At 40.1% G+C, this 21,034-nt stretch overlaps 1 protein-coding gene across 2 annotated transcripts in view; it reads right to left on the bottom strand.

The window, feature by feature from the left end:
- The window catches only part of ZDHHC20 (zinc finger DHHC-type palmitoyltransferase 20), a 41,901-nt gene that overhangs the window by 11,933 nt on the left and 8,934 nt on the right, over positions 1–21,034 (bottom strand). For both annotated transcript variants that reach the window (XM_053385857.1, XM_053385858.1), the window contains exons 2-7: positions 16,500–16,526; positions 11,370–11,464; positions 6,637–6,757; positions 4,677–4,746; positions 3,093–3,125; positions 2,212–2,332 (exon numbers count right to left, since the gene is read on the bottom strand). In XM_053385857.1, coding sequence (XP_053241832.1) covers positions 2,212–2,332; positions 3,093–3,125; positions 4,677–4,746; positions 6,637–6,757; positions 11,370–11,464; positions 16,500–16,526 — 467 coding nt within the window. The remainder of the gene's footprint in view (positions 1–2,211; positions 2,333–3,092; positions 3,126–4,676; positions 4,747–6,636; positions 6,758–11,369; positions 11,465–16,499; positions 16,527–21,034) is intronic.

A 21,034-nucleotide genomic window follows, 5' to 3' on the forward strand; every position in this document is an offset into this window, starting at 1 on the left:
TGGCCCCCCAGCTGTTTTGGGACTACAACTCCCATAATCCCTAGCTAACAGGACCAGTAGTCAGGGTGTTGAATGGTTTCTTTAAATTTTAGGTTTCATTATTGTTTCACAAGATGTGTATGTCTTTAAGGGTCAGAGCAAATAACATGACCTAGTTTTACAGCTGTGAAGCAGTATAGCCGGTACTGTTATGTTATGTTAATTAAGCTGTTGGGTATAGTATATAAACCATAAAGAAGGCTGATCGCCGAAGAATTGATGCTTTTGAATTATGGTGCTGGAGGAGACTCTTGAGAGTCCCATGGGCTGCAAGAAGATCAAACCTCCCCATTCTTAAGGAAATCAGCCCTGAGTGCTCACTGGAAGGACTGATCGTGAAGCTGAGGCTCCAATACTTTGGCCACCTCATGAGAAGAGAAGACTCCCTGGAAAAGAACCTGATGTTGGGAAAGATGGAGGGCACAAGGAGAAGGGGACGGCAGAGGACGAGATGGTTGGATAGTGTTCTCGAGGCTACCAGCATGAGTTTGAGCAGACTGCGGGAGGCAGTGGAAGACAGAAGTGCCTGGCGTGCTCTGGTCCATGGGGTCACGAAGAGTCGGACACGACTAAACGACAACAACATAGTATATAAAGAGCAGCATGTAGCTCTCTCAGTACCCTGGTGGATGGGTCACACTTATTGATATAATGTAATTTAGTGTAAAAGGAGTTTTTATTTTTGTTATTTGTTATTAAACCAAGCAAAAGTTACTTTTGAGTTTCTTGAATGTGTGGTCTCCCCAGCACTGTAGCCCAACTAATTGTGAAATAGCCAACACAGGGATGATGACAATTGTAGTCCCAAAACAGCTGGAGGGCCAAGTTTGGCTATTACTGGTGTAGACGATACTGAGCTTGATAAACCAGTAGTTTGATTTGATATAAAGTAGCTTCCCACGTTTCACTGGATGGCGTTTGCCAAGTCTGTCTCAGTTCAGATGTATTTAGCTCAGCTTAAAGAAATACGAGTGAGTCTTGCATGCATGCACACCACTGTTTTCCTTCTCAGGAGGTTGCAATAAGCCTCCAGTTAACCATCGTTTCCCCCATTATCTTCAAACCTAGAAACGGTGGTTTTCAAATTAGAAACAAGTTAGGATCGTAAACCACCATTTAAAGTTGATCTAAGATCCTGGCCTGTTCCGAAACTGGTAACCATAGTTTCCCAAATCAGATGTAATGGGAAACAAGCCAGAATAAGAAGAGGAGGAGGAGGAGGAGGAGTTTGGACTTGATATCCCGCTTTATCACTACCCTAAGGAGTCTCAAAATGGCTAACAATATCCTTTGCATGGCCAAATAAAGCCCTTTGTGGCACAGTGGATCAGCGCGCCTGGCTGTTAACCAGAAGGCTGGTGGTTTGAGGCTGTGGGCAGGATTCCTGCATGGCAGGGCATTGCACTAAACAACTCTCAGGGTCCCTTCCAACTCTACAATTCTATGATTCTATAAGGCCCATATTTCTCTATGCTTAACCAACCCTTATAAGGGTGTCTTTATCCTCACAAGAGAAGATCTCATGGAATATTAAGAGAGAAAATTTACTCTGAGCCGGTCAAAGATTTTCCTTTTCTACTTGTGATACATGCACACACAAACTGTTTTCTGAAATCAAAACTGACTTCTTTAATGTAAGAAGTTATCTCATTAAATAAGAAGCTCTCTTATATTCCATGTTCTTCAGAAGCACAACGGTGCAAGTCCACAGCCATTGGCAACATGAGGCATTTTTGGCTTCTTGTGGCACAAACCTCAGTGGTCTACAGCCTTCATAATATTGTATTTCCAGGTAGTGATTTAATATGAAGTAAATAATGCTACTCAATCAGAGTAGTGAAGATCATTATTTTGGAATTAGATGAGGGCAATGTTGACATTTTTCGAGTTAATAAATGTCATATGAACATAATGTGGTCTCTTAAAACATGCAGAGCAAAAAGTGTCCCAGAGTTTTCCAGCTCTAGTGAATCTGAAAAAACACACATTATTAAATAAATAAATTTACCGGTAACTATTGGTAGGTTTTTATTCCTTCAGCCGCTTCAAACTGATGATGGTTATATGTGGTATGTCAACAATAAATGCATGATGTTTAAACACACAGAGACAGACAGCTAAATAGACAGATAAAATATCTAAGATATGATTATTATTTTTAAAACCACTTACCGTCCAAAACTTTATGAAATATTGCAGCACTGTAGAGGCAACAAAAAGACAATACAGGAGGGAATAAAATAAAAACAGGAGGAAAAACTTGTAGTTTGAAAATCCCACGCAGTTATTCACCCTAGAAAAGAAAAGAAAAACTGCTGAGTAAACATGGAAGAATGGCAGGTATTAAAAGGGTCTATCTTTTAGGTTTGCCATTGCAAGCAGAATTAGGCAAACTGTTTTCTGGAAGTAACTTAAATGCCTAAAGTAAAAAAAGTTTCCCTTTAGGTCAGGAGAGTTTGCTCTCTTTTACAATGCATAACACTTGAAACTGATTTTTAAAAACCATCCCTTTATCAATTAAAAATGACTGAAATGTTGCTTATTAACTATGCAAACATGAATACAATTTTTGTCCAGTTGTTCCCATTTATTCACAAATTGTCTCTTTCATTCTAGTGATCCTTTTTTGCTCTAAACCTGATTTTATTTTAAAACTCTAATCCTTCTGAAGGGAAGTATTAAAACCATTCAATAGAAACTGTCACTACGTAATAATATTAATGCTTTTTATGGTACAATCCTCTTCCAATATAAAACTTCCCATTAATTTTAACAGAATATGACTGCAGCCTTAGGCTTTCATTTTTCATTTCGTTTTTCATTTCATTTTCATTTTCATTCTGTTATAAAAATCAATCAAACCCAATATACATTTAGACTTTGCCAGTAGACCAACTCCTAGTAATGTAGAATCAAAATTTCCCCAGAGGAGGTAGTCACTCCTAGTTATCCCTGTTCTTGGTTCATCCTGCAGCACAGCCAACAAGAAGTGGTTTACTTATTTCTCTCTGTACAGACAAAAATTAAGAACCCAAGGGGGTGGCGGAGCATACCAAGGACAATGATGGTCCATTTTCAGTACACACCTAAAGAAAAAAGAAAGACATTTCCAATAAAGTTAATGATGACACGGGGATTTTCCAAACAAGAATGTCGAATTGAGGTGTGCACTGGTCAAATAAAAAGCTGAATTAGTTATTCAGCCTCCTCCCCATCTCAGTCAAGGTATGATGTCATTATATCCTCTGAGTCAGATTAGGTTCCCACAAAGCTCTGGGTCACACTGCCACTCTTTTCCTCCCCCCCGCATGCCATATAACAATGCTTCTATACCTCTGTTGTTTCTCTAGGGTGGCCCACAGGCTTTGCAAGAAGTGAGGCTATGGATTATTATTTTTTGGTTAAAGCACAACAACTGGGAAACTGGGAATTTTTTGAAAAGTAAAAGCTTCATTGAGTTTTGTTTTGTTTTTAAAATCCTATGTTCCTCTGCTTTAACAAAAGCCCAGAGCTCTTCAGAACCCTGCAAAGAGGTTTCTCGACAACCTTGCACCATGAGGCCCGAGGACACAAACAACAATCAGAAAAAGACTGGTGCAAAGCTGCCATGTTTCTAAAAATATACCACCTCTTAATTATTTATTTTAATTAAATATTTTAAGGTAAGGAAGAGACAAACCCAACAGGAATTATGGAGAAAAATCCATCCCTTTTAATTCTCCTCCACAAGCCTCTGGATGTATTTGTCTGCAGTTTGGCAGGTTTAATCTATCCAGAGGGGCTTCTGTGTCTGTAAGTTATTTTGGCCAAAAGAGGGGAATGTTATAGTTGTTGTTAGATTATCCATTATAGTGAATGGGGAAAATGCAAAGCTTAATTGTATGCAGAGTGGCAGAGAACCTGAAACACAGATCAAAACAGAGAAAGTACAGAGTGTTTCAGAAGCAGATCAGATACAATGCAAGGCCTGGGGCCTGTGCATACCCCGAATATCTAATCACTAGCTTTCAAAGCCTGTTAAAGCATTTCAACATCCAGGCAAACATCACAGTTGCCAAAATTCCCACCCACTACAGAGCCACGCAAAATGTTGTGTAGGTCTTCCGCTTCCTTTCTTTTTAGATTTTAACTTTTTTTAAAAAAAGTTTGTTTTCCTCTCCCACTCCCCCTCTTTCTGTCAAGCAGCCAAGGAAGCCTGAATGAAAAAAAAGCTGAAGGGGAGGGGGGAATAATGCTTCCTCTTCTATAGTCATTTCCCCAATAAAAATCTCTCCCAAACTAATTTTTCACCCATGAAGTGAAACATGCATATCTAATTTTCATAGCATGTTCTAAATCTAAAGTGTATGACTACAAGCAGATATCTTCCAGCAGGTCACTGCAGTACAGACAACAGCAAAAGTGCTAACAGAACACAGGAATGCAAAAGTGAAGGCAGAGAAGCATAGTGTTTAAGACAATGAGGTATAAACCAGGAACTCCCTGGTGAAACTTGTTCTTGTGGAGAACCATCCTGTACCTGGAAAAATAACACAGTAGTTTCAGGTGTGAACATGTGCTTGATACTGACAACACTAAGAGGCATAAATCTGAAGACGTCTATCCTACTCCGTGGCTAAGTACCCCCAAGTACTTACAGGTCACAGGCAGAACAGTGGTGGCATCGATCAGGCTTGATGAGCTGGCATCTATCGCAGTATCTTATGGCTATATTAAACATTAAAATCAAAGTGTTAAATATGAAGCTGTGGTTTAGCAATCCAAAGGTCAGAGGTAATCTAGACCTCAAAACAGGATTCTGCCAAGTCTGCTTTAGCAAAATACACAGTGTACTGTAAAGGTGATTGGTAGCTCACATATAGCAGAGGTTGAAGCAAGCTATCATGACGAAAACTAGAATGCAAGAGACACATTTGGACAAGTGATGAGCGAAACATAAATGTAATCTAAACATTAGTCTGAGCATATGGACACAATGACACAAGGGTGCTCTTGCACTCAGGTCCTGCTTGCTCATTTCCCACAGGCACTTGGTTGGCCACTTGTTCAGTTAGTGCAAGGACTTCCATTTGTGCAACAGAACTTCCTTTCACTCCCTTCTCCCTGCAACATATCTATTCTAGGAGTTCCCGTAAGCCTCAAGAGCAGATGTGGAGAAAGGGTGCAGGAAAGAACATAGAATTTCCCTTTTTCACAGGTGTTGATATCAAACTATTCACCACAATCCAATGAGGAGCATGTCTTGGGACCATGGCCACCACAACCTCAAGACCCAAAGTTCTCTTTATGCACTGTTCCATAATGTGTTTAACAACTCTGAGAACCAGATTATAAACTGGTCTTCATCAGCATCATTATTAATTCACTGATTAAAGTCTCCACAACTGTCTCAATGCAGTGTACAATAAAAATAGCAAAACAAAAACAAAACAAAACAGTTAAAAAACACACAAAAAACCCAGCAGATACATTTAAAACAAAGCTAAAGCAATACAAAATTGACACTCATTGCAAAGACCCATTTACTCAGCTGGGAAAGCCTGTTGGAAGAAAAATATCTTCCCTTGTTTTCAGAAAGTGGATAGTGGGCACCTATAGAATCTTGACAGGAGAAGAAAGCTGAGCATATGGACACAATGACACAAGCGTGCTCTTGCACTCAGGTCCTGCTTGCTCGTTTCCCACAGGCACCTGGTTGGCCACTTTGGGAAATGGATGCTGGACTGGATGTACCAATGGCTGAACCACAAGGTGCTTCTTATGTGCTTATGGTCTGGTCTGCAGAATTAAAATATGGCTTGACCCATTGTTTAAAGTTGGCTTCCGGATCCTGCCTTGTTTGGAAGAAATGAACCATAGTTCCTGGTTTGCACGTAATGGGAAGCTATGGTTAAAAGGTTTGTTTTCCCACTCATGTGATAGCAGAAGTGAAGTGGGAGCACAGAGGTTGAATGCAGGTGCAACTCGTACACATCCTAGCTTATTAAGCCAAGTTTTGATTGCATGAGTGCAGCTGCTATCTTTCTTCTCCTGCTACAGATGCACATATCTGTATTTTAAATTCTCCCCAAGCAGCTTCGTCTCCATGCAAAGTTCAATTCCAGAGCTGGTTTTACTTTAGAAAACCTGTCTGCCTCTTGGTTAATAGATAAAACAGGCTAAAACCAATGTGAAGAACTAGATGGTTCGCCATGGTGAATTAGCTGAAACACAATGCTAAACCATGGTTTCATTAGAAGAACTAACAGGTATGAACCTCACCATTGTGCCTTCCCTCTCCCCACTCTTCCACTTATGCATGCCAGTTACTTTCCTTACTTGGAGATTCTCAGAAAACCAAAGGTTACCTGTTTATCCAAATCAAGGGAACTATGGTTTGCCTATGAATCAAGGGTGCAAACTTCATCCAAACCAAGCTCTCCAACCCTGGTTTGCCAGGTTCAAATGATATGGCAAACTATTGTTTGCCAAGAATCCGGAAGTAAGGGAGGAAACATGTAAGCCTAAGGATCATGCCTTCTGAATGGCCCCAATCCAGTCAAACTTGATAGCATCATTAAGGAGTTTATAAAGTGCTAGGATTCTTTGAAGGCTAACCTCTTGAGGTTGTTGTAGTATAGACTGGGAGGTCTTTAGCAGCTCTTCTGAGGATTTCTTGCTGGGATTCTGGTCTCTCTTCTTTTTCATATTGTTCCTTATCTGATTTGGACAAACAGAACTGAAAAAGACAACAGGACTATGGTTTTTTTATTGCCACATAATAGCAGCTAGATAATACATCAATTTGTTTTAAGGATTTTTGTTAGCAATTCAAAGCAGAAATGGGCAGGAGAAAGGAAATCCATAGCTATTCTTAACAAATCAAATTCAAAATGTTATTTTTGAAAGTGTTACTCATGTGTAACAAGGAACTTTTAGATCACTGTGAAAAAGTATCAGGGCCTTGTCCCTTCCAACTCTCCAATTTCTATGATTCTCAGGGTGCAGGTGCGAACTAAGTAAGCCTGCATTTCAAGGTACATGTTTGCCTGGCAACCCCTCCCCTGCAAAATAAAAACCTAAGAGAAAAGAACTGAATTGAACACAAGTATGGCTCCCAACCCAAACGTACTATATAGATGCTTCTTTAAGTGGCTAACAATTACTCCCCCCAGTTATAAAGTAGGATGCTCTCTGTGAATATGTGCCGCTGCCTGCTGACCAGGTCTGTGAGTTTAATAGGCTGAATGGAATCAAACAGACTGCTTCTTGTTTCTTCTTAAGGGTGGCAGGGCTAAAGAAAACAGGATGTTGGGTCTGCCAAGACTAATGCACCTTCGGTATGCATCCTCCAAGATGATTCCTTCGTTCTTTCCCTCCTCACAAATCAGGAAAGAAACACTTCTTTTTACACCAGCTGTGCCTTGGGATTCTGAACTGTATTCCATTAACTTGTTCAGTTAGTGAAGGACTTCCATTTGTGCAACAGAACTTCCTTTCACTCCCTTCTCCCTGCAACGTATCTGTCCTAGGAGTTCCCGTAAGCCTCAAGAGCAGATGTGGAGAAAGGGTACAGGAAAGAACATAGAATTTCCCTTTTTCACAGGTGTTGATATCAAACTATTCACCACAATCCAATAAAGAGCATGTCTTGGGACTCCAAGGACCATGGCCACCACAACCTCAAGACCCAAAGTTCTCTTTATGCACTGTTCCATAATGTGTTTAACTACCCTGAGAACCAGATTATAAACTGGTCTGCATCACCATCGTTATTAATTCACTGATTAAAGTCTCCACAACTGTCTCAATACAGTGTCACAATAAAAATAGCAAAAAACAGTTAAAAACACACACACAAAAACCCAGCAGATACATTTAAAACAAAACTAAAGCAGTACAAAATTGACACTCATTGCAAAGACCCATTTACTCAGCTGGGAAAGCCTGTTGGAAGAAAAATATCTTCCTTTTTTTTTTTAGAAAGCGGATAGTGGGCACCTATAGAATCTTGATAGGGATGCTATTCAACAGAACAGGAACGGCTATATTAATACCTCTACTCCAAGTTACCATGGAGCGGAATTCTGAAATCTTTGGTACTTGCAGGAGAAACTTTCCTGTAGACTTCAGGGATCTACTGGAAAACCCAGCAAGATGGGCGGGTTATATCCAGGCATAGGCAAACTCCGGCCCACCAGATGTTTGGGACTACAATTCCCATCATCCCTGACCACTGGTCCTGTTAGCTAGGGATGATGGGAATTGTAGTCCCAACCATCTGGAGGGCCGGTTTGCCTATGCCTGGATAAGGCCATCTTTCAAGTAACATTGTCCTGAAACATATGGGGCCTTATATGTTGGTTCCAACACCTTGAACTTGACCTAGTAACAGACTGGTAGCTAGTGCAAAACCCACAAGCAATGTGCTGCATGCTGGAGGAAGTTTGCTCCCACAAGCAACATAGCTGCTGCATTCTACACCAGTTTCAGCCTCTGGTCCATCCCCAAGCTGTGCCCTCCATATTACTAAGGCTGCTTTGTTTCTGGCCCTGCCCCATGGTCTTTAACATCAGTGTGATGCACATAAATTTAGCAGGTGACATTTCATACTTCCAGCTTATTTTTGTTGAGTCGGTTTACTGTTAAAGCCCCAGAGAAGGGGCCATTTAAATGTCCTTGTCAGGACATAACAGAATAAAATGTACCCAGGAAGACACTAATAGCTGTAAAGTAATTATACATCCAGAATGTCTAAGGGACTTGCTCAGTTGATAATAATTTACTTTGCAGGGCATGTCTGCCCCAAGTAAGAAGAACATCATGTAAATATTCTGGCAGCTAGTCAAGAGCAAGGGTGTTGCAAAGAAGCTGTTAAAAGATGAAGCTCAGACAAGCTGTTTATGTCGATAAGAAACCAGGATACTTTAAAACACTTGTAAAACCACCACCACCATCAGAACACTGACTGATTCAAGAAATTCTTGAAGCAATGCTCCATTTATATCATCTTTAGGTGCTAAGAGGGCCATAGCATCTTCTTCCCCAACAATATCTACGTACATTTGAAATAACATGAGCTCGCAAAAAGCAAACGAAAAGCCCTAGGAGGGTTTCAAGCAAGGTGCAGAATATTTTCCAATTAATCTGAAAAAAAACAAACCAGCATCCCTTTGTTCTCCTGTTTCTTTCCAGGGTGTCAGACAAAACCAATTGTTCTTTTCATTGACAAAATGTGGCACTGCAGTACAGCAAAACCTGCAGTCAATGCTTTTTGTAGTACAGGCTTCCCCACTATGTAAGAATGGTTGTTTTAATAAACTATAATAATACTCTTTTATATTTGCATTAGGTATTTGAAAGAGCAAGTTGGACACCATCAACTTGGAGATAAATCCCCCGTAATTTATGAAGAAAGAATTGCTCTATGCAGGGAGCATGCTCTTTAAACACAGATTTCCTATTATTTCAATCTACAAGAATGCATTTTTCTATCAGTTAGATCGGTACCTCTTTATTGCTACCTGAGAATACATGATTGGAGGAGGTAACTCAAAGCAATTGTGGCAAGATGTAATTAATATGTTTTATATGGACAGCCCTGGTCCTTTACATAGCAAGTGTGCAAGTAATGGGGCTGGAGATGCCTTGTCCCAAGTAAGAGGTTTTGCTACATATTCCTCTTAATGAAAGCTTAGCTAACTGGTCAATTGACCCAGACTTGTTAGGAATTGACACACGTGCTCCCTGGCAACCTCAGGTTCCTCCATATAACGAAATCTCAACTATGTACGATAACAATCCTGGCATAACAGACTTGGCCACAAAAGAGACCAAAACTCCTTCACTGTGGGAACTGTGACCAATGTCTAAAATATCTTAATAAATAAATGAATAAATAAATCTGAAGGATTTAACTGGATAAGAACACAGGGAAACCATGGTTAGGAGATCAGAAATACCCTATCTGCACTAAGCCTACCAGATGCAGTGCGGTGCAGAGTAGCCAAACAAATGGTAACATCTTTGTAATTTGCATGGGTCACAATATATCGGTTACCTACACACAAGTCTTTTTTTTAAAAAAAGTCTGGGTGGCACTGTGGGTTAAACCACAGAGCCTAGGACTTGCTGATCAGAAGGTCAGCGGTTCGAATCCCCACGACGGGGTGAGCTCCCGTTGCTCGGTCCCTGCTCCCGTTGCTCGGTCCCTGCTCCTGCCAACCTAGCAGTTCGAAAGCACGTCAAAGTGCAAGTAGATAAATAGGTACCGCTCATGGGTGAAGGTAAAAGGCATTTCCGTGTGCTGCTCTGGTTTGCCAGAAGCGGCTTAGTCATGCTGGCCACATGACCCAGAAGCTGTACGCCGGCTCCCTCAGCCAATAAAGCGAGATGAGCACCACAACCCCAGAGTCGGTTACGACTGTACCTAATGGTCAGGGGTCACTTTACCTTTACACACAAGTCTTTAAAAAAAAACAAAAAACAGAAAATATAGTATATCTGGCCAGCAGATATCCTTCATTCTGGGGCACTTAGAGCAATTTTTTTCTTCTACTGAAATGTTTTCAGCTGTAAAAATATGCTTTAGGCCAACTTTTCATAGAAAAGCAGCACACGTCTACAATAGAGAAGAATGACTTAAGTTCACTGACTTCAATGGTTCTGCTCCAAGCACTACTTAGTTTAGACAATACCCATGATTTTAGGAAGAGTCATGCTTAATTTAATTTAGCCAAATAGATTTCAATAGTGTTTTATGAGAATGTGACCATAAGTCTACATCTGCATTATGAATGTGACCGTAAGTCTACAACTGCATTACTTTTCTCATCATCTTCTTTGTTGAGACGTATGGATTGGTAAATATGACACATTGCTCAGTACAACAATGGTGGCTCCCTGCTGACAGTGCTCTTCCATATTGTGCTTGCGTATTGCTTGGAGTCTACTCAGAATTAAAAGAATTCCTAAACAAGTATGAGACTTGTCACTGAGCACAATGGGATATTGTTAAAATAAGGATGCTTACAGAGATACACATACAGTGAACTAATTCATATCCATTTCAAAATATTAGCTTAAGAAACTGATTAACAACATCTCCTACTTGAATGCCACATTATTGGATTACAGCATATGGAAACGTGAGCAATTAATGTCCAAATTAATGAAATGCGAAGTTGGCATCAATGATGTGTTAATCATAGAAAATATTCTTAAGAATTTCATTCACAACAGAACAGAGTTACTTACTGAATGGAAATGAAAAAAGCAAGCCACATCATACATCAGTAGCAAAAACAATTCTGTTGTAAGAAAGGCAACATTTTGCCAAAGTTAACCTTTACCTCATTAGAAGGAGAGGCAGGAGATGTAAAAATAGTCTTCCAATAGGACCACACAAACATGACAAACGACAGATGGAAAACCACAAGGTAGACAACTGCAATAAAAAAAATACAAATAAGGTTTTAGTGAATATAGCTGAAGTAACAAAACAAAAATGCAATGGTTTTTCTTCATTTTATCAGCAAAATAACTTTGAAGAGATGATCGCAGAACAAATGTTGTGCTATCCTGGCCAGCTCTGAAGAGAGAAAAAACTATAGAATCAGTGTCAGGAGGAATTCTACTAATGTGGATAAAAACAATTGTTTTGGTTTAACTTAACCCAGATTTTAAACACATTTTAAATTTCAATCATAATATGATTCTATTTCTTTTTTAATCACCTGCTTTAGGATGCTGTAAGAATTCAGTATAAGCGTGTTAAAACAAAGCCAAAATCTATCACCTCAAAATAACAGAATCCATGGCCCTTTCTCTAGCATACAACTCAGTTCAGACATCAAACCAAATGATGGTTTACTGAAGCTAAACTATGGTTTGGCATGATGTCCCCACTGATAAGTCATGGTTTGCAAGTGGCTAACAAACCAGAATCAGAAGTCACTGTTTGATGTAGGTATTCAGAGGCTACCGCACCTAAATATGCATCTGCTGAGCAGACACAGAACAAAACAAAAACAGAAAAGCAGCTCTAAACCATGGTTTGCCTAACTGTTTGGAAGCTGAAACCTTGGGACAGGGTGTACTACTGGTATTAAGTGCCAACCAGTTTGGCTTGGTGTCTAAATTAAGCCTCTGAGTTAAGGGCTGCTTCAAATTCAAATAATGAAAACAGGTAAAATATCTGTCACTGAGGTTAAGCATTATAAATATAGCATAGTAAAACAGTTACATAGTCTCTTCCAGAGTTCTCATACATGTATAAAGGGCAAAAGAAAGAGAGGCAAATAGAAATCTTTACTTTGAGTGCATAGTTATTTTGTATACCAATGCAGCTTGGCATAAGACACAACAAAGAAGATATCTGCTAAATTGTGTGCTGTTTTCTAAAATATTAAAAATGTCATATTTAAGAAATGGTATATCAGTTTTAGGGACGCGGGTGGCGCTGTGGGTAAAACCTCAGCGCCTAGGACTTGCCGATCGTCAGGTCGGCGGTTCGAATCCTCGCGGCGGGGTGCGCTCCCGTCGTTCGGTCCCAGCGCCTGCCAACCTAGCAGTTCGAAAGCACCCCCGGGTGCAAGTAGATAAATAGGGACCGCTTACTAGCGGGAAGGTAAATGGCATTTCCGTGTGCTGCGCTGGCTCGCCAGATGCAGCTTGTCACGCTGGCCACGTGACCCAGAAGTGTCTGCGGACAGCGCTGGCCCCCGGCCTCTTAAGTGAGATGGGCGCACAACCCCAGAGTAGGACACGACTGGCCCGTACGGGCAGGGGTACCTTTACCTTTACATATCAGTTTTAAAAGACCCTTCTAGGTAGCACTAGAGCACTATATAATTGTAAACCAACATTTTGATACTGCTATTATTATACACTTTTTAAAGAACAAATATTTTCTTCTAAAAATGCTGTGAAAATTGGTGCTATCAAGTCATTATCTGGGGAAGAGTTGTTTAGTGCCTTAAGTATCAATTATTCTTCCTAACATGTATTCCTCACCTAATCTCAATTCAAAGTGGGATCACAGTGACATGAAACCTATTGCATTGTACGGACGTAGCACACACACAAACACACCTGTGCACCAGAACAGGCAGGTCATAGAATCATAGAACTGTAGAGTGGGAAGAGATCCCAAGGGTCATCTAGTCCAATCCCCAGCAATGCAGGAATCTCAACTAGATCATACTTGACAGATGGCCATCCAACCTCTGCTTAAGAACCTCCAAGGAAGAAGAGTCCATCCCCTCTTGCGGGAGCCTGCTCCACTGTCAAACAACTCTTACTGTCAGAAAGTTATTTCTGATGTGTAGTCAGAATCCCCTTTCTTGTAACTTGAAGCCACTGGTTCAGGTCCTAGCCTCTGGATCAGGAGAAAACAAGGTTGCTCCATTATCCATGTGAAAGCCCTTGAGATATTTGAAGATGGCTATCTAAAGGGCTGTCACACCAGAGGTTCACGTCAATGTAGTAAATTGGTGGCTCACATTTATAACAGTCTTGTAAATAAGTCTTCAAAGCTACTAGCCTACGAAAACGACTGGGGAGCTCCATCTCTCCTGCAGCAGCCTTCTCATTCACCCAGAAGCAATTCCTCCTTACCTAGTGCTACCAGGCTAACACACTATGGATTAAGAAGCAATTGGTAGCTGTTCCCAACTAATTTACAAGACTGCCAAGTGCAGTCGCTTTTTGGCCCATACATTCCTCCAGTGGCCTAATCCAACCTGATTTTCTAAATAGGTATATTTAAGCTACATTAAGAAGATAACAAAATACTAATTAGCAGGCTTGCTATTGCATCTTAAATCCAGTTGCTGCTACACTATCAATTCTACCAAGCATCTATAGAAGAATCTTAAGAGTGGTGGAAGAAAGCACTTTGTATAACTAACTGATGGGGTGGGGAAAACTGCTGCATGGTGTTGAATATTTAATGTTACTTCTGTCATATTCTCACACCAAAGGAGAAATTATTGACCTACTTTCGCAGTCTGATAAAGGATAGAAGTTTAAGAAGATATACAATTAAGCCTCAGTCCAATCCCAGAAACATTAGGGGATTCCATCTGCTCCAAAGACATTGTGCACATGCTAGATTTTCCTGTGACAGTCTTTCTTTTAGAAAGTTATATGAAACCTTAAAACTCTGCCAAGAATATTATTTAATTTAATTCTTAAATGTTTAAAATATTTATATGTAGTCTTTCTGGAATATATCCTTGCAGATATTATCCAGAGGGGAAATATGAATGTTTAAAATTATTATTACCGTATTTTAAGTAGAAAAGTAATCAAGCTTGAGGTTTTCTAAGTTTGGAGTTTGAATAGTTCTTAATTTCAGGAATTATAAGTAGGACTTTATTATTGAAGGGTCTATATCCAAACAATTCACAAAAATCCAAATACTGTAATGTCAGGCAATTATTGTTAGCAATCATAATGCATTAATTTAACTGAGGAACTGCATGCATTCAATACTAATCCTGATTTACTAGCAGTTTCTATACAGAATCTTGCCTCAGTAATTTTTTTCCTCAGAAAGGAACTGTGAGACTATTACTGGGACCTTTTCGTTGTGGCTCTTGTGACTTAGCATAAGCAGAACCATAATTCTGTTGCTTTTTTCTTCTTCTTCTTCTACATTAAGCCTCCTATTTTATAGGTGTGCCACAGAATAAGAGACAGTTCTACTACAAGTGTTTTCCTACAGATTCAGATACAGTATCAAGAAAGAGGAAGAAACTAAATAATCAAACTAGTGTGGTTACCAACAAAAGAACACTGAACAGTGAGACCAAGGACAGGCTTCACAAGGAGGAGGAAAACAAATGCCAAATGGAAAAATTCAGCTGACTGGGTAACAAGAAAGCTAACCTAGCAATATAGATCAGAATATACACGAATTAGGTTTCCCACAGACAGACACTCACTTTGGCAATCCTTCAAACAAGCATTTCAAGATAAAATCTGAAATGCAAAATCAGGAAATACGCATCCCACAGGTTTAAATCGATTAAGCAGCTATTCTCTCCCTATGGAACTGCAATACTACAGTGGTTCTCAAATGTTTTTCTTTCTCTGGGTCACACTTTCAGAGTAAAAATTTATTCGCGCCACACCAAATTTCTTATTGACAAGAAATACACGGGGGAGGAATCTTCCTAGCAGTGCTTGAGTTATAATATAGAACACAAAAAACTAAGCAGCTACATAATAACATGAATCATTCTCTTTGCATGAAGCCACATTTAAACTGGTAGAGAATGTGTTATGTCTATAGTAGCTACACAATCTCGAGAAATGTGTTTGAAGTCAAATGGAATTCTTCCAACAGCAATAACAGCAGAAAGATTAACATATTAGAAAGTAAAATAAAGAGAATGACAGTTGCTTCACACCACTGTTCAACCATCAAGGCAAATATTCTTTTCAGTTAAAAAAAGCTTTCTGGAGACTGGCAACCTCTTCCTAAATTTTATACAGTGGTACCTTAGTTCTCAAATGTCTTGGTACTTAAACGCCTTGGTTCTCAAAACCCCGAAACCCAGAAGTAAGTGTTCCAGTTTTCAAACGTTTTTCAGAAGCAGAACGTCCAATATGGTTGTCGGCTATTGTTTCTGGGGCACCTGCACCAATCAGAAGCTGCGCCAGGGTTTTCAAACATTTCGAAAGTCAAACAGACTTCCAGAATGGATTAAGTTTGGCACTTTTTATGGGAAAGCATGCCTTGGTTTTGGAATGCTTTGATTTTGGAACTGACTTCCGGAATGGATTCGGTTTGAGAACCAAGGTACCACTGTACTCTACAAGCATTCTCTCCCCACACTCCAGCCCGAATTTCTCATGCAGAAATAATGTGAGAGCAATTCCCAGCAGCTTCCAACACACTCTCTTGGGAAAAGGAATGAATCCTAACCCTGACAGATGGTAGCAACAGCAGTCCTCAGGATGCACTACTTCAGCTTATGAATAGCCCAATGTGAGGCTCCTAAACTGCCAGGTAAACTCTCCCTGCGAACTTTTTTGTTGATCAGCTTCTCACAACTTTCCAAATGCATGTCTAGCATGCTAAACCGATGCATACCTGGCAATTTTTCTCTATGGAAAATCCATTACCGGTACCACCCATTTTTTAAATGTGTCCTAGCTACATCACTTTATTTTCTCTCTGTGCTAATTCCAAAGATGATAGGATTATAATTATAGGCAGCAACCACAAGAGAGAAGGATTATAATTATAGGCAGCAACTATAAGAGGGAAACTAAAAGAAGAGATAAGCAAGGAACCACATACATGCATAACCAATGGCATGCAGGAACACAAGAGTAGGGGAAATTTGTGCCATTCTTAATAAAAATACATAAATGGAATTCTAAAACTCAAACAAAAGGTCATCTTTTTACCAAGGCTAATGAATATATGCACTCTATGCAAAGAAATACATGTGAAGAAACATTCTTACCTTTTTCGCCAGTTGAGGTTATTGTAACTAGGGGAAAAAACAGAAAAAACTAGAGTGAGTCTACCAATATTAAAAAAACCTGAGCAAAGATCATCTAATTTTAATGTAATCCTGGAGAAAATTCATTTTGCCATTTTCCAAAGTACGTACAAGAACATAAGAGGGGGGGAAATCAGTGTGTGTGTTCAGCAAATGAGCAGAATTCCTTTCACATAAATTGTTGTATCTATTTAGTTAGGGAATGGTTTGATCACAAAAGCTATGCTCATTTCAATTCTTGTGGGGGAAAGCAGTAGCTGTGACAAATGAATGCAAAATACACTAATTCTTCAATTTTATTTATTTCACTTTTCCTTCAAGAAAATGAAGCTCAAGTAATGCAGACGACCACTGAAAGAATTATAGAATCATAGAATCATAGAGTTGGAAGAGACCACAAGGGCCATCGAGTCCAACCCCCTGCCAAGCAGGAAACACCATCAGAGCACTCCTGACATATGGTTGTCAAGCCTCTGCTTAGTGTCAGTGTGTCAGTAAGGGAGCCATAAGCTTCAGTTGCCAGAGGGCTAAACCTGCTGAAGACCCAGAGTCAAAACCAGGTGAGTCACACATGTACTGTGCTCTTGGGCAATTGCCATTTCTTTCATACTCCATGGCCCAGTTCAGATGACTGTATCTGGCAGTAATATGCCGAGCTATGAATTAGCCTTGTGCCTGCATCACAACCCTTTCCCTTTATTGGTTATGCAATTAAGCCCAGATTCAGGTCCTTTCGCCAACCCTGATTGTAGCACAGGTTACCAGGTAGAGGTTCAGTAACCAAAATAAAGCCAACAATGCAGTTTTAAAATGGACTTCAGTTACTATTGCTGGCATGGTCTTGGTCTATTTTTATTTAGCCTAGTAGGATTACATACATCCAGTAACAGATTCAACATACTAAAAATAAATTTAATCTCATATGGAATAGTGACCACTGGCAGCACTCGGGAATCAATTTAGTACACTTTATTAAACTCAAATACCTAACTGATATCTACATTCTACCACTGTAAGTTACCTATGCTTGTCCTGCAAGTAAGCCTTTACTTACAAAAGAAGCCTAATCACCAATTTGTTAAGCCAAGCCCCACAGACTAGCATCACCTATCAGCATTTGTTTTGAGAGCAGGAAGGAACAATGAACAGGTAATTGGGTGGACAATGCTTACATATAAATGCAGAGTAAATACGTACAAACATTTCTAGTGAATATACTTCTATGGCTTCAACACAGCCTAATTCAAAGCCACTGAATAGCTAAAAATTTGCTCCTGTAAAATGTAATCTTATACAGGGTGAGTCTTTTAAAAGAGAACATGTGTACTCTGTATCCACAGGGCCTCTTTTAAAGGACTCACCCTGTATTTACCAAGCACAACATCCTATCATCATCAACAAACTGAACGCACTAAATTCAGGTAGGTAGCCGTGTTGGTCTGACGCAGTTGAAATATATTTAAAAAATTAAAAATTGTCCAGTAGCACCTTAGAGACCAAGTTTGTTCTTGGTATAAGCATTTGTGTGCATGCACACTTCTTCAGATACCAACAAAATTAGTTGGTCTCTAAGGTGCTACTGGACAATTTTTTTTTTGAATGCACTAAATTGGTCTGCTGATTATTGGGAGTAATTCATGCTTTATATTGTGGAGGGAAAGGAAAGATGCAACAGAATTACACATTAGCTAAAATATTTGAGGGGTGGGTGGGTTTCTTCTCAAAATAAAAAAACTATCACCACTAAACTGGGGTGTCTGTAATAGAAGTTTCTCCTTCTGTATAAAAGGATCAAACCATGTTTCAAAATGTCAGCTGTAGAATAAAGGGTCCTAAATTTTGATCAAAAGGTTCTCAAGAAGAATGAGTGAGAACAAGTTGGATTAGATAAAAGGCACATTCAAACACCATGTTTATAAATAAACAAAGGGAGTGGGTGAAAATGTATAAAAGCAAGACAATAGCATTGAACTTCCAAATTATACAAAGAACAATTTTATCTGATCATGGAATAAAATAAATAACTAAACTAGGGTTATTAGTTACCGTATTTTTCGCCCTATAGGACGCACTTTTTCCCCTCCAAAAATGAAGGGGAAATGTGTGTGCGTCCTATGGGGCGAATGCAGGCTTTCGCTGAAGCCTGGAGAGCGAGAGGGGTCGGTGCGCACCGACCCCTCTCGCTCTCCAGGCTTCAGCGAAAGCCCCACCGCCAGCCCCACAAGCTCGGGGGACAGTGGGGAGGCGCAGCGCGCCTTTCCCGCTGTCCCCCGACTTGGTTAGAAGGCTGGCGGGGGGGAGAAGCCTGCTCCTCCCCGTCGCCAGCCCCGCAAACTCGGGGGACAGCGGGAGGCGCAGCGCGCCTTTCCCGCTGTCCCCCGACTTGGTTAGAAGGCTGGTGGAGGGCTTCCCCCTCCTCCAGCCCCGCAAGCTCCCAGAGTCATGCCAAAGCTGCACGCAGCTTCAGCATCGCTCTGGGTCCCGTTCTGGGGGCTGGCGTCGGGGAAGCTCGGGCTTCCCCCGCCCCAGCCCCGTGCCTGGGGGGGGAAAAATAATTTCCCCCCCTTTATTTCCCCCTCCCAAAATCTAGGTGCGTCCTATGGGCCGGTGCGTCCTATAGGGCGAAAAATACGGTATCTTGTATGTTACCTTGTACATAGCAGTATGCCAGAATGATGGAGCAAATTTCTTTTTCACTGCTCTAAAAGGTGGGACATGAACTAGGATCTACAAGTTACACAGAAGTGGATTTTGATGAAATAGCCTACCAGAACCTTAGGATCCTCTTCATCCCTTGCTCCAGGTGCTTCATCAAGGCAAGCGGCTACACAGAGTTGCTTTTTGGTACACAATATCCAGAGAGGCTTGACTGATGCCTCCTATGCAATCTTTCTGGCATGACGTAAAGAGCTTTTTATTCATGTTTTAAATATGGGCTGTAAACTGGTTTAAGCTGTCTGTGACAAGGACTTTTTTGCTGTATTTTATTGTTGATTTAAACCAGTGTTTCGCAAACATGGGTCTCCAACTATTTTTGGACTACAGTTTCCATCATCCCTGACCACTGGTCCTGCTATCTAGGGACGATGGGAGTTTCAGTCCAAAAACAGCTGGAGACCCAAGTTTGGGAAACACTGGTTTAAGCTATTAAATTGTTTTTTTGAAATTCTGTGTTGTTGTAAGTCAGGGGCTACTGATAAGCACCTATATAAATGTAATGAATAATAGTAAATAATCATAAGGCCATTAAGATATTGCAAGGTATAAATTCCTCATGCAGAAATATGCCAACAGGTACAAAAAGCTGATTAATAGTAATGTACCCTAAAACACTTGCAGCAATTCTTTAACCATCATCAAAAAGATCTACAAATTAGAAGTCATATTCAAATATAGGTAGGAATTTTTATAGAGAAAAAACAACAACCAACCATGCATCTTTGCTATGAACTGCAAGAGCTGTTCCGAAATCTAATGCCACTTCCAACAGAAGTGATTACACCCTGTACAACCTACAATGTCTGAGGCACAAAACTGGCGAAGTGATACCATAAGGAATACAAGCCTACCCTTCACAAAGACTGTGTGCATTGTTCTTGCCAACAATATCTCTCATACACAAACATACGCGCGCACACACACACTGCATTTTTGTGAGTTTTTAATCTATTCAGAAGTTGTATGCATGGAGAATGTCTGTTTACAAGGAACTGGTGAAGCATTCTCTCCCTAGACTTAGGCTATTACGTTTGGATACTGACTCCCAAATTTGTGCTCCCATTAAATTTTAGTGGGATTTGTATTTTGTGCAGGATATATTTTCCAGTGGATTATGCCCTACATCTTTTGATCTCTTCCAACTGAACCTGAATTCAGGCCAATGGCACTGTTCTGAAAGTCTTGGCATCTTTTTACCCACCCTGAATCATCTGGACTCCACACACAAATATTTGATACTGAATAATTTCTGACAGGCTTAAAGGTTTATTTTGGGAATTCAAGAGATTGGCTGGCTGCTTATTTCTAGGAATGAACTAAGAACATTCCAAATTATCTAGAAGTGACCATTTTAAATGTCTTCCCTTCAGCAATATCAAGTTAAATCACACTCTTTTATTATGTACTGTAAATGTTTTTGTTCCCTGCCCAGTATGCAAACATACTAGGGACCTATTCCACTTTTATTTATTTTATTTCCACTTTTATTAAATTTCATACTCAAATGCAGCTTGTTTGTGTAATGATCTGACCACCACACTGCCAACTTCAGCTGGTTTACAAACCAACTTATTGACTTGAGACAAGATGGATCATACAACTTTGAGTCATTTTGTAGTCCACATGCTATTTGTATTGCAAAAGTATTGTGCTTCTTGAACAAACATCTATCTGACTTTTAGAAGATATCTGAAGGCAGCTCTGTACAGGGAGGTTTTTAATGTTTGAGGTTCTTTGTGTTTAAATATTTTGTTGGAAGCTGCCCAGTGTGGCTGGGG

Source organism: Podarcis raffonei, chromosome 4 (assembly GCF_027172205.1).
Source record: "Podarcis raffonei isolate rPodRaf1 chromosome 4, rPodRaf1.pri, whole genome shotgun sequence".
Classification (NCBI taxonomy): Eukaryota; Metazoa; Chordata; class Lepidosauria; order Squamata; family Lacertidae; genus Podarcis; species Podarcis raffonei.